This window comes from Nicotiana tabacum, chromosome 20, assembly GCF_000715075.1.
Source record: "Nicotiana tabacum cultivar K326 chromosome 20, ASM71507v2, whole genome shotgun sequence".
NCBI lineage: Eukaryota > Viridiplantae > Streptophyta > Magnoliopsida > Solanales > Solanaceae > Nicotiana > Nicotiana tabacum.
The window spans coordinates 83,831,502-83,843,195 of NC_134099.1; the positions used below are offsets into that span (position 1 = coordinate 83,831,502).

Consider the following 11,694-nt stretch of genomic DNA (forward strand, 5'->3'; position numbering starts at 1 on the left):
GCTAATAGTTTCTAGTTTGTGCATTTAGCAAGATTGAGGCGTAGGCCATTCTCTCTCTCTAGTATCTTTGTGCCAGCAACCTTTCCTAGTGTGTGTGCGCGCGCACGCTGGCGCATGTGTGTGTATATATATGAAGAAGTACAGGAATGTATGCTTAAAGAAGTGAAATTTCATGTACAATTTAAATGTCACTTCTATTGTCAATTTTTTTTTTTTACACAGTGAGCATAAGACCTGAGAGCGCTGACCACCAAAGCTAGGTGTTCGTAGCCTTGTTTCCACCTATTGCCACGAATAAGTTTCAGCGACTAGACTTTTCCCAATGACCCTAGAGTCGCCACGAATAACCTCAGCCTCATCCTTTGTAGTGCTAATATGAAGGATACATTCATGCCACTTCGCATCCAGTAAACAACATTTTGGCTACAAGCACAGCTCTGGAGAAGATACATGCCTATCAGCTAGAAACCTTCATACCATCAGTGATACGAACCATGGATTGCTTTCCAGACAAATCAGTCACATGAATGGAAGTGTCACCGAATGATGCCAAATTTTGACAACACCAAGAACCAGGTCTCCGTCCTTCAAAGTTGGTCCACCTGTTACGTTCTCCCCTTTGACATGATTTTGAGCTGATGAGACTGCACAGTTTGGTTGAGGTAGTGTATTCAGTTTTCGGATGAGTCAACTAGGCATGGTCCCGAACCATGAGTCAACTAGTCAACTAGGAATTTTGTGGCCTAAAGCTGGGCATTTGTATCTATACTCGCTTTTTGTGCCACGTTTTAACTTGTGGCCGCTTTGCAAAAAAAATTGCAAGCGTACCCGCTTTTTCGCATAACTTCAGCATACGAGGCTGAAGTAGCAAAGACAATCACGCAAAACTTCAGCATTCTAGTAGCCGGGCCTGAAGCTAAAGTTTTTTTTTTTGTAACTGTCGAATTTCAGCTCTAGAGCTGAAGTTTTTGTTTTGTAACTGTCGAAAGTTTTTGTTTGTAACTGGCGAACTTCAGAGTTTTTGTTTTTGTAACTGACGAACTTTAGTTCTAGAGCTCAAGTTTTTGTTTTGTAACTGTCCTAGAGCTGAAGTTATTTGGAAGCTAGCTTTAGAATAGGATCTGCTCAAATAAGATGGGGATCCATCCATCAAACAATTTGCTAGTTTGTTAAAATCTTTGGGGTAAAATCTCAGCACTGGCTCAAGAATTTTTATGTGCTAACATACTCAATTTAGCTTTACAAGAAACAACTTTCACCTTAATAATATTTATCAAAACAACCCCTAAAAAAGAAGTAAATAAATGCAAATTAATCATCCCTGATTGCGAGAACAAATAATGAGCTCCGTAATACGATTAAAATGCAAAGACGTCGTCACTTAACAATGGTATCTTGATAGTTTCCGCTCACAAAAGGAACTATGGAAAATAATTTCTTTTTTAGTCATATAAAGGTACAAAAGAAAGTTTTAACTTCTATGCACCAACAGTTTAAAAGAAATTTTACCTAAAAAATAATCTGCACCAACAGCAGAAGAAGAAAGAAGAAGAAAACGAAGGAGGAGAATGAGGAGGAGAAAGGGGGCTGAAGTTATTTAAAAATTAGGTACAAGTTAAAAGTTTTAAAAAAAATAGGTATATGTTAAATGGGGACGACCAAATAGGGCGCCCCGTGCAATTTTTACCCTAAAGCCAAACTTTATGATGGGCCTTAACTTTTTAATTTTTTTTATTATTTATTTGAAGTCTATTTTTTAGCTTTGCTTAGATACAAAGTAATTAATAATTTTCTTATAATCAATAACTCCTAATAAGTATTTCTCTTTTGACAATATAGCTAATCCATTTAACCTTTCTTATGACATTGTTGTACTTATGTAAGATTTTATCAATTTTAATTTTGAATACTTCTTTCTGCTGAAGCAACGTAACATGAGTTATTAACATTATTTCATAAGCAATTTAGGCATTTGAAAAAGAATTAAATCTTTTTATTTGATTAAGTGTATCAACTAAACTGATATCTTCTAATTGTACTATTTTACTTAATACTTTTAATTCAGAAAATAAATCTAAACTGTCAAAATCGAATTGATAATTATACTTTAAAGAATATTCAAGGTTAAGGCAATATTTTTTCAAATGTCCAACATCTAGTGATCTTAGTTTTTACTGCCAAATAGAAAACCAAAAATATTTTCATATGTTTCGAATTGTTCGAATCTATTTTGAAGTGAAAAAATAGACTTGTCTATTATGTATAAAAGTAATCAACTCTAAAGGACTCTTCAAAATATTTTGAGATTTCATTATCAACATAATAATAAAATTATTACTTCCTATATATAACACATTTCTTACGAAATTCGGGCTCGACATTCATTTCAAGTGTAATTTCCTTGGTAGAAATTATAGCATTTGTAAATCATTCTTCTCTATATTTGTTAAAGAAAGAAATCAAGCTTTTTCACTTTATAGAACTCTTTTTAAACTTATACATAGTCTATTAGGTGTAACAAAAAATGGGGCCCCCACAAATATGAGGCCTAAAGCAGTTGTTTTACTTGCTTTATGGAAGGGCCGCCCCTGCATGGAAGAAGAACTCAAATCAAGATAAGTTTCTTGCTTTCTTTCATGATTTACCTTATTTGCATCATTTAACAATTTTTTACTTCCTTCTTTCTTCCCCATCTAGAGTATCTTGATTCTAGACATGAGGTGGTAATTACAATAAGGTACCAGAATCACAATATATCCAGCATCTTTTATGTTTCTTCCCATGCATATCAGCACATATGCAGGACAAGAGACTTGCAGAGCAGCCATTCTCTGAATGTAACATGAATGTAACACGACTGAGAACAGCTTAGTCAACAAAAGAACTGTACAATAAAGAATTGGCAAGAATCCTACAATCGAGTAGTCTTTTGGTGAACCATAAACAGCTTTTGACTGATCAAAAATGCAAAATTTATCATATAATTTTGCGATAAAAGTAACAATAAAAAATCTAGGAACTTAGTTCTACTGCAAAAATGGAAGAGGGAATGAATACTCTATGCCCAGATTTCTGAGCTGGATACCAAGCTCCTCACTAATCATCTTATGAGTATATACATCTAGATCTATCACGTATTGTCAGCAAAGGGACCCCAACCTTTTACATCAGAGAATATAGCTTGGAACCCCCTTGTGGTACAATTGTTTTGTTTTTGTTTATAGGCTTTCATGCAGATATCAGGTACGATGAAAGCCTTGATGGTCATTCATCATGTCAGACGCACTCCCCACATGTTGAAGAGCAGACCTGTGATGGGAGCTCCCTTCATTTCTTCTGGAACTGTTTGACTTGTGGTGCGAGCTCCCTTCATTTCTTTTCGAGCTGTTTGACCTGTGGTGAGAGCTCCCTTCATTTCTTCTGGAACTGTTTGACCTTTGGTGGGAGCTCCCTTCATTTCCTCTGGAACTGCTTCTTGAAATCATGCATACTGCATTAGCTGAGAAACTGCAGCGGAGGTGTACTTGATGTGTTCTCACCTCAGTTGAGCGACTGGCTTTCACATTGATCATCAAAATCACCTCCTTTTCTCTCGTGTCCTCAGACCATTTTCTTGGTGGAATACCATCTGCAGTATCTTCTGTATTATAAAAATCTTCTTGACGTACCAAGATCTCAACATCTTGATCAGATTTGATCATGCCAGCCGCAGGTGTGACCTGAATCAGACAAACTTATAAGCGGCATTGCTTGCAGAAGAGGTCTACTTTCAGTCCAGAGTAGTATAAAATGCTAATTTTCTATTTTAGTATAGAAAGTAAAGTATATGAGCTCAGGTTCCTGGATTAAGTATGCTTTTTCTGTCGTTTACAACATGTTACAAAATGTATTATGTAGAGGGAGTTTCGCCTTTATCCATTTTGTGATGACACTCCATAATTATGATGTAAGAAGCCAGGAATTGAAAAAAATAAGGGACAAACAATCCTTGAAGCTTGAATCTATGTTTAGGCTCTTTTCATAACCGGTGAAGTTTCGTATGGATAAGTAAATTCACCAAAAAATATTTTTCTTGGGACTCGAGAAGAGTGATTGTTCAATAAGCCATGGCCTTGGAAATCACCTCAAGCCAACGGGGAAAGCCAAAAGAGCCTTTGGGACGATTCTCTGATTTTTGCTTGTCCTCGTTGATAGCTAATTGACCTTGGCAAGTGATTTGGAAGAAAGCATTATCTTGTCTGCTTCTGTTGGTAATTATTAAGCTGAATGCTTCTTGATTCTGAAGAAATATCTGGCTGGTGCTGACAGCTACTTCAGGTAAATAACGCAGTTCTGCCAATAAAGACCTGATTTTATCATTATACCGGAAAATCTTCCCAAACTCTTGTCTCCTTACTGATCTATCAAGATGGGCAACTTCAATGTTAAATTTGCATCTTACGGGCTTATGATCACTTTCGGTCACTTCCATGCAAGCATCATACCTATCACATAAGAGAAATTAGTCTCTACATGAAGCAAGAAAGAGCCTACTGAGCGCCTTGAGAAAACCTACTGTAAAATGGAGGCAACTACAGGGCACCCTAAACTGCACTCCATAGAAGGAGCTACCCGGCTATCTCGATACAGCACTCGGTCACACCAAGCTGGAATTCGTTTCTTCTCCCCAGAATCATATCCTAAGGTGGAAAGAGAAAACATCTTTCAGTCCTTTTTGACATTTCTTGCAATAAGAAATACAATCCAAAGGCAATCCCGAACTGGTTCTTGGACATATCTTTGTCATTAGAACACACCAAAAAAAAAAAAACAGTTTAACTAGTACTTAACAAAGTGTAAGAAAGTAAGATGTTGAGTCACATGTTAATCATTACAAATATATCTCACCTCCTAATCCTGGTTTCCCCTTTTCAAATTTGTAAGTTGGAGGAAATTTGATGATTGCTTCACGCATCCCTTGGAAGACTTTGCCAGCTTTCATTTCTGCTCTTAATTGATCTTTCTCTCTAAGCCATTCAAAGCATCTTTGCGAGACAAAGTCCCTTGCTTCGTCATAAGATATTCCAAAAAGACGATAATTAAGATCACCACAGAAAATCACCATATCAGCTTCAGCAAGGTCAGGCTTTTCCTCATCAGGACTAATTGCTGCAGCCTTTTATAGAGGATGTTAAGCGTTAGTTCAATTGTAAAGATAGTATGAAACTGATGAACACAAATACTGCATCATACATCTGTACCACGAAGCATTTGAGCAGCAGATGAAACACCAGCTGCAAGAGAGAGGATCCATGGCAGACCAGAAGAGTAAAGCAGCCACAGTAAATATGTGGAGAAGACAAGAGAGCAAGTCAAAAACAGGTATCGCAGCATACCAGCAGCATTGTCCAGAAGGTTAGAAGATCGAGTGAAAGCCATTGTTCTATATATATGGTCAAAATCAGCATTGCGGCGGTTGACTGCTTCTAAATGTGCTGCGAAGTGACAGTTCACAAAGCACATAATCCGATCAAGTACTCTTAACCGCAGACCAACTCCACCCTGCATTATAATTGTATAACCATAAAAACATTGTGCCAGCCAATTCATTTCCCTTTTCAAGGAGAAAAAGACAATAACTTAGACTAGAAGACGAAGCCCTTAATTTTTTTAAGTAGTGTCTCAATCATCTTCATTACCTCACCTTGAATGACTACCTAGAATTTTGTCCAATTTTACTACTTAAATAGTTTGATGAATTGTAATCTGGACAAGATCAATGATTTGCTATACCTCTTAACATGAAGAGATACTTACCTTATTACCAAATGCACGTCCTAAACCACATGCAACTGCCGCAACGTCAAGGTCCCCGACATGTGCTCTAAGAGTTTTTCTCACCCTAAGTTAAAGATTAACAATCAATAAATCAATTGCACTTCAATCCCAAAATAGTTGCGGTAAGTTAAAGGGTGTTAATAAACATAATATTTTAGTAGTATGAATAGGCAGGAGCCAATGGAAGAAATACTTCAGCCAATTCAGTCCAAAATACGAAGTTTTGCGAAGAATGGGGTTTTTGAGGCACGGCTTTCATTTCAGCTTGAAGAATGGAGAATAGCTTATTAAATTAACCGTCATAAGTTCTTACCAGATAGCAATAAGCAAGCCAGCTAGTTGCCTTGATCCTACCCTTTCGAAAGTTGATCCTTCGTCCAAAGTTTTTCCTATTGCATCCTGCCACCATTGCCCACTAGAAGTTCCTTCTAGTCCTACCTACAGTTGACATTGCGATCAGGATAATGCTATGCACATTAGAAAAGATCAGGAAAGTATAAGGCTTCACTATCCACATGGTTGCCAATATGAGTATCCTCAATTATCAATAATATCAAATACAAAATTGAATTAATGATAGACTTGGAACTATTGAAAGAGATCTGCTAAAGAGATCAAGTCTTGCTAACTAAATTGAGCATTTAAAGCCATCCAGTACATCACCAAGGTTTATAGCCTAGTGGTAAGTGGGAGTCTCCCACACAATAGGTGTGGGTCTGACTCCCACTACCCCGCGCTTCCTGCCCTTCCCTGATCCCCCTATGTAATAGAAACAATTAAAAAAAGAAGAAAAGCCAATGGGTATACAACTTTTCTGTGCTCAATAATTGCTTCTTGAAATGCAAAAGTTCCTTTAGTGGATCTAAGATTCTACCTACAGGATACATACAATGGTAGACCATGTCCGCAAATCTCTTAATCATGCTCAGGTATTTGATAACCAGTTAGTGACAGAATAGACATTGTATATTGTCAAATCTTTTAGCTAATGGATTCTTGACTTTTTGGGCCTGAATAATAGATAGCTCAAGTATTTTAATTACTTATTGTTTTCTACTGAATGCCAAAATTACCAGTTGCAGGTGGTGTTTCAATTAGATCAGCTAGGATCCCTATAAGATGTGTTAGCACGTCTCTGTCAGTAAGCGGAGAAGAAGTCAAAGGCGAATCTCTTTGCCCTCTCTTCAGTCAATGCTTTGGCCTTTGTCTCCTTTTCCCTTTTAATTAGTTTTTGGGACATTGGTGGAGGGAATGAGATGTTGTTTCCCTATATGGATTTGGATAACCCCTCACCTCATGAGCTAGTTTTAGGTTGAGTTAGGCCAAAGTACATTCTTTGCATGATATTAGAACTTGCCTCATCTCAACTCTCTAGTTACCCAATGTTGGACTCCCATGTTATATTTTCCACACTCCAAATGTCTAACCCTGGGCATGCAGGGGCTAGAATGTCCTACATTGGGTGAGGGAATGAATTATTGTTTTCTTATATTATCTTGGACAATCCTCACCTTATGACCTAGCTTTTGAGGTTGAGTTAGGCGCAAGGTCCATTTTCTTTACAAGATGTAAAGGGTGTGCTTTGATAGCTTACAGTTTCTTTTGCAGCAGACATTGCAAGAAACCCTGCTCCCATTTCTACTTCTTGCAAACCAATTACTACAATCCCAACATCCAAAATTGCAGAACCCAGCCAAGTTGCCAGTGCTTCCTGTGACGCTTTTCCTTCACCAACGTTCCACGTACCTACCAAAATCCTAAAATTATCGTGTCTGGTGTATAAATATTTTTTCTCAGCTCTTTCTGATAGTAATATGTTATCAATAGGTCCTGGAGTGGCGAGGGCCCATCCACGTATACCTCCATGATTAGCTAAGCTAAAAACATAGTCATCCCCGACTGCCATTTTTATTACAGGCCCGCTGTGAGCAACCCAACCAGCTAGCAAGTTCCCTTCAAGGTCCAGGACCTGTACCATACCACTTACATAGCCAACCCATATTAAAGAACCATGAGCACATAAGCAAAGAACAGCGCAAGGATGATGATGGAAATCTTGCAAACGATTGCCATTTCCATCCCACTGCACAAGTAAGCCATTTGAACATCCACTCCAAATCATCCCATCGGATGCAAGCACAAGGGCCTCTATTTTCCTATTATCTTCTGCAAATGCCCCTGCCCCCTTTGTTGCAACTCGACGTACAGCACCTGCAGCTCCCATTATAGCATTGCGTGAACGCTGAAAAAAGTTACTTCCTTGTGACTTTTCTTTTTTAGATTTGGAGACAAGCTTGACATTCCTCTCATCTTCCACTGCTTGGTCTGGCATCGATGACATATCAACCCCATTCTCAATCTGACCGTCTATATTATACACTTTCAGGAGTTCCCTAGTCCGTGCATCCCTGCAGTTGTCCAACTATCAGGGTAATTAGTGGCTAAACAATTAATCAATAAAGAAAGTTTTACCTCTTCCCTTATGAATTAACATTAAACAAATACATACATCATGTTCATCTGGAAGAATGTAGAGGAACATACCATAACGAGAAGGATAGAGATCCAGCTGCCCAGATTTTTCCTCTTACATGATCAGAGAGCAAACACTTTACATCAGAAGATGAGATATTACATACACCATTAACTGTAACTTGGCTTCTAAGGTTAACGAATGACCTTTCCACGAGTAAAGCAGCCATGTGTGTTTCTTCTGGTGATAGAGAGAGAGATTTGTTTACTGCTTCACGTGGCCAAATCTCGATGATACCACCTTCAAACCCAGACCATATATCACCTGGACCAAGAAGTGAGCAATCATGATATATTGTTCTCCAAGAAGTGAGCAATCATGATATATTGTTCTCCAAGAAGTGAGTAGTTATGATATATTGATCTTGGAACACTATCAGAAGCAAAAGATTATTTCAGCAAAATTAAAGCTAAGATAAGGTCGGTGAAGTAGACCAGTAAGACAAGATAACAATATAATTTTTTTTTTTTTTTTGAGAATGATAACAATAGAAGTTAAATAGGGTGATCAAATTGATAAACATTGACTAGGATCATAGGTTAGTTTAATATATGAATTGAAAACGTGAACAAGGAAAAACTAGACATTACCATAAGAAGATATCACCATTGAAAGAACGGGACCACGATGAGCCTGCCAGGAGAGGCCTTCCTTGAAAGGGGAATCATCAGAACTAGGCTGGTCCATTCTCCAAGACCTAATCTTGCCATCCTTATGCCCACTCCAGATCAACTCATTCCCAGAATCAACCATCAAACATAATGCGGGTGACATATCAGCCGACTCATAAAATGGTGCTGCATCCTCATCCCCTCTCCTTGCACGACCTCCAGCTCCCATTCCAGGCTCATACTGATCTGAAAAATTCCACACTCTTACCCCAGATTCTTGCCCTGCCCATAGTTGTGTCTCTGTACAGGCAATGGTCCTCAAAAATTTCCCAACCTGTATTGTTATTAAAATTTTGAAAAGAGAAAAGGAAAAATTTCCCAACCTGTACAGAAGTGCATGCATTACTCTTCTAAAAATACCCATCCATTTAAAATATTTTTTAGCTGATTCCTGACTTCATCTTTTTTTATTTGGGACAATGCACATTCAAAACTGTGTTTCCAACATGTACATTTGTTTCTACCAATAAACACAGTACACTGGATGTGTTTGGTATCATGTTTCTTGAATAATTCAGTTTCTAGTATTTGTAAACTGTTTTCTCTAAAGAAAATATTTTCACCAAAAGACACAATTATTTCGTCACTTATGAGTGGGTGTTATTTTCCTTTACAGATATTTCAAACTCTTATCCCATATCACTTGTTTTAACCAACATGTGTATCTTAGTTGTTAACCTTAATGCTCAAAAATAATAACAGAGCACCATCATCATACCCTGCCCTCCGTCTAATACCCAAGGGGAACTAGGTCAAGGAAAGGGGTACAGCTGAATCCCCTTCGTTGAAAAAATCCAACGAAGCAAATAGGGTAAAAATGATTTTTTTTGTGGTTAGAATGAAGTGGCAAAGGGGTCCAAAAATTGCTTTAGGCACAGGTTCAAATCTCAGGTCTGACGTTCTAATTTTTTTTAAATCCCTTACATAAATTTCTGACTCCGCCATTGTCTAATAGATGTACTATATGTGAGATAGGTTAATGAACAACCAAATAATTCCCCAAGGTAAAACATCTTCCACTGGATTTTCTCCATAAAAATATTGAGCATGATGACACACTTTAATCTTTATCCGGTCAAAAGAATGACACATTTTATATTTAGAGACGGTTTAACTTATAAACTTTCTATTCTATCCTCAATGATATATTGAGCTATACAAATGTCTATTACTCTTGTTTTATACCACAAGTTTCAAAAGTCTTTCTTTCATAATTAAACTCTATATTCAGTCAAATACCGTCACAGAAAACGGGACAGAGGGAGTACGAATTTTGTTTACCTGGGTTTCTTTGAGGGGGTGTGGCCTGAGCTCAAGGCAAGAAGGACGTGCAGGATGAAGAGGGGCACGAACTGGGACTTTAAAGATTCCAAGTCCACCACCAGTTCCTTCAAACTCCGGCAATGGCAATTCATGATTCTTATCATCTGAACCATCCGCCGCCAGCCCAATACCTTCAATCTTTTGATTAATCAAATCGGAGGAGCCCTTAATATCATTTGATAAATAATCCTCTTGCGGCAAACCATAATTATGATTGTGATTAGTGATGCCATCATCGAGGCTCCAATTATTGCGGAGCTGGTGGTGGTGGGGCCCACACTTGGGGTGCGTCCCTGTATATGTTCTCAGCTGGTGGCTTTTGGATTGATTTTGTCGAACAGGTTGTGTGCTACTCGGATTCTGATCCCATGCACGTGCGTCATCGTCTTTGCTTTCGTCCATGTAATCAAATCTAGTTGGAGTACTAAATTTAATTCCAAGTCAGAGTCATTTGTCTAATGAAAATATTTTAATTTCAAAAACATGCAAAAAGATTTGAATTCATCAACTCCACAGACTTTTCTATTTCAGAAGATTTCTTTTGTTTTTTTTAGAAAGACAGAGGAAACTGGAAAAAGCTCCATTTTGTACGTAGGAAAAGGGAGAGAAATAATCAGTGGTGAAATTAAGGAAGAAGGAAAGCATGCAGAGAAGAATGAGTCAAAAAAATGGAATCAAAATTGGGGTATGTTTGAAGAATAGATCAGAGTGAAGCAGAGGGAGCGGACATGCATGGGAAGAGGAACAGAGTTCGGGAGAATTGAGGATAATGAGATCTTCACTTGCACAACAGCTAATTTTATTTAATAGCAAATGGTAAAATTGGTATGTATCAATTTCATACAAAAAGAAAGTTTAATTATTTTATTTTCAGAATTATAAATTTCACATTTTAAAAGGCTTATTTGTAGATGTCTTTTAACTGACTTGATAATATAAAATATTTCTTACACTGGTCGTGTATCACTTAAGCTCCAAAAAATATTAAAGATTTGGAATAAATAATAACTACACAAAAGCTCTATTTCGTAATCGGTAAATAACAATACTCCATTAGGTTTTTCAATGTTTTTATATGTCATTTGTGTTAGGGTTTGTACTGAATTTCTAACCTATTAGGATTATATTTCTGGAAGGAGGGGAATAAGACTCCTAAAAAGAATAAATCTCCTTTATATGTCTTATTCATTTCTTGGGGAAAAGTTTTTTACTTCTATAAATTGACGTTTTCTTCTCACAACAAAAGACAATAAACTCTACAATGTAGTCTTTACGAGACATATCAAGTTTTCCATTGTTAGCTTCCGTATGCACCATGTTATTTCGATCCCGACAATTTGTGTTTAGCTT

The 11,694-nt window shown here is 37.4% G+C and overlaps 1 protein-coding gene across 2 annotated transcripts; it reads right to left on the reverse strand.

The window, feature by feature from the left end:
• Positions 1 to 2,871: 2,871 nt before the first annotated feature.
• LOC107832346 (type I inositol polyphosphate 5-phosphatase 12-like) lies at positions 2,872 to 10,889 on the reverse strand. Of its 2 annotated transcripts, XM_075241269.1 has the most exons (12): positions 10,303 to 10,889; positions 8,941 to 9,295; positions 8,362 to 8,614; positions 7,412 to 8,225; positions 6,131 to 6,255; positions 5,797 to 5,881; positions 5,376 to 5,541; positions 5,233 to 5,273; positions 4,888 to 5,155; positions 4,556 to 4,679; positions 4,124 to 4,484; positions 2,872 to 3,719 (listed from the first exon to the last, which is right to left on the reverse strand). In XM_075241269.1, exons 1-12 carry the CDS (start codon positions 10,744 to 10,746, stop codon positions 3,240 to 3,242), a joined length of 3,516 nt encoding a protein of 1,171 aa, XP_075097370.1. In that variant the 5' UTR covers positions 10,747 to 10,889; the 3' UTR covers positions 2,872 to 3,239. The 2 variants fall into 2 exon arrangements, with proteins under 2 accessions (XP_075097370.1, XP_075097369.1); XM_075241268.1 differs by having other exon boundaries at positions 5,233 to 5,541.
• Between the last annotated feature and the right edge of the window lie 805 nt (positions 10,890 to 11,694).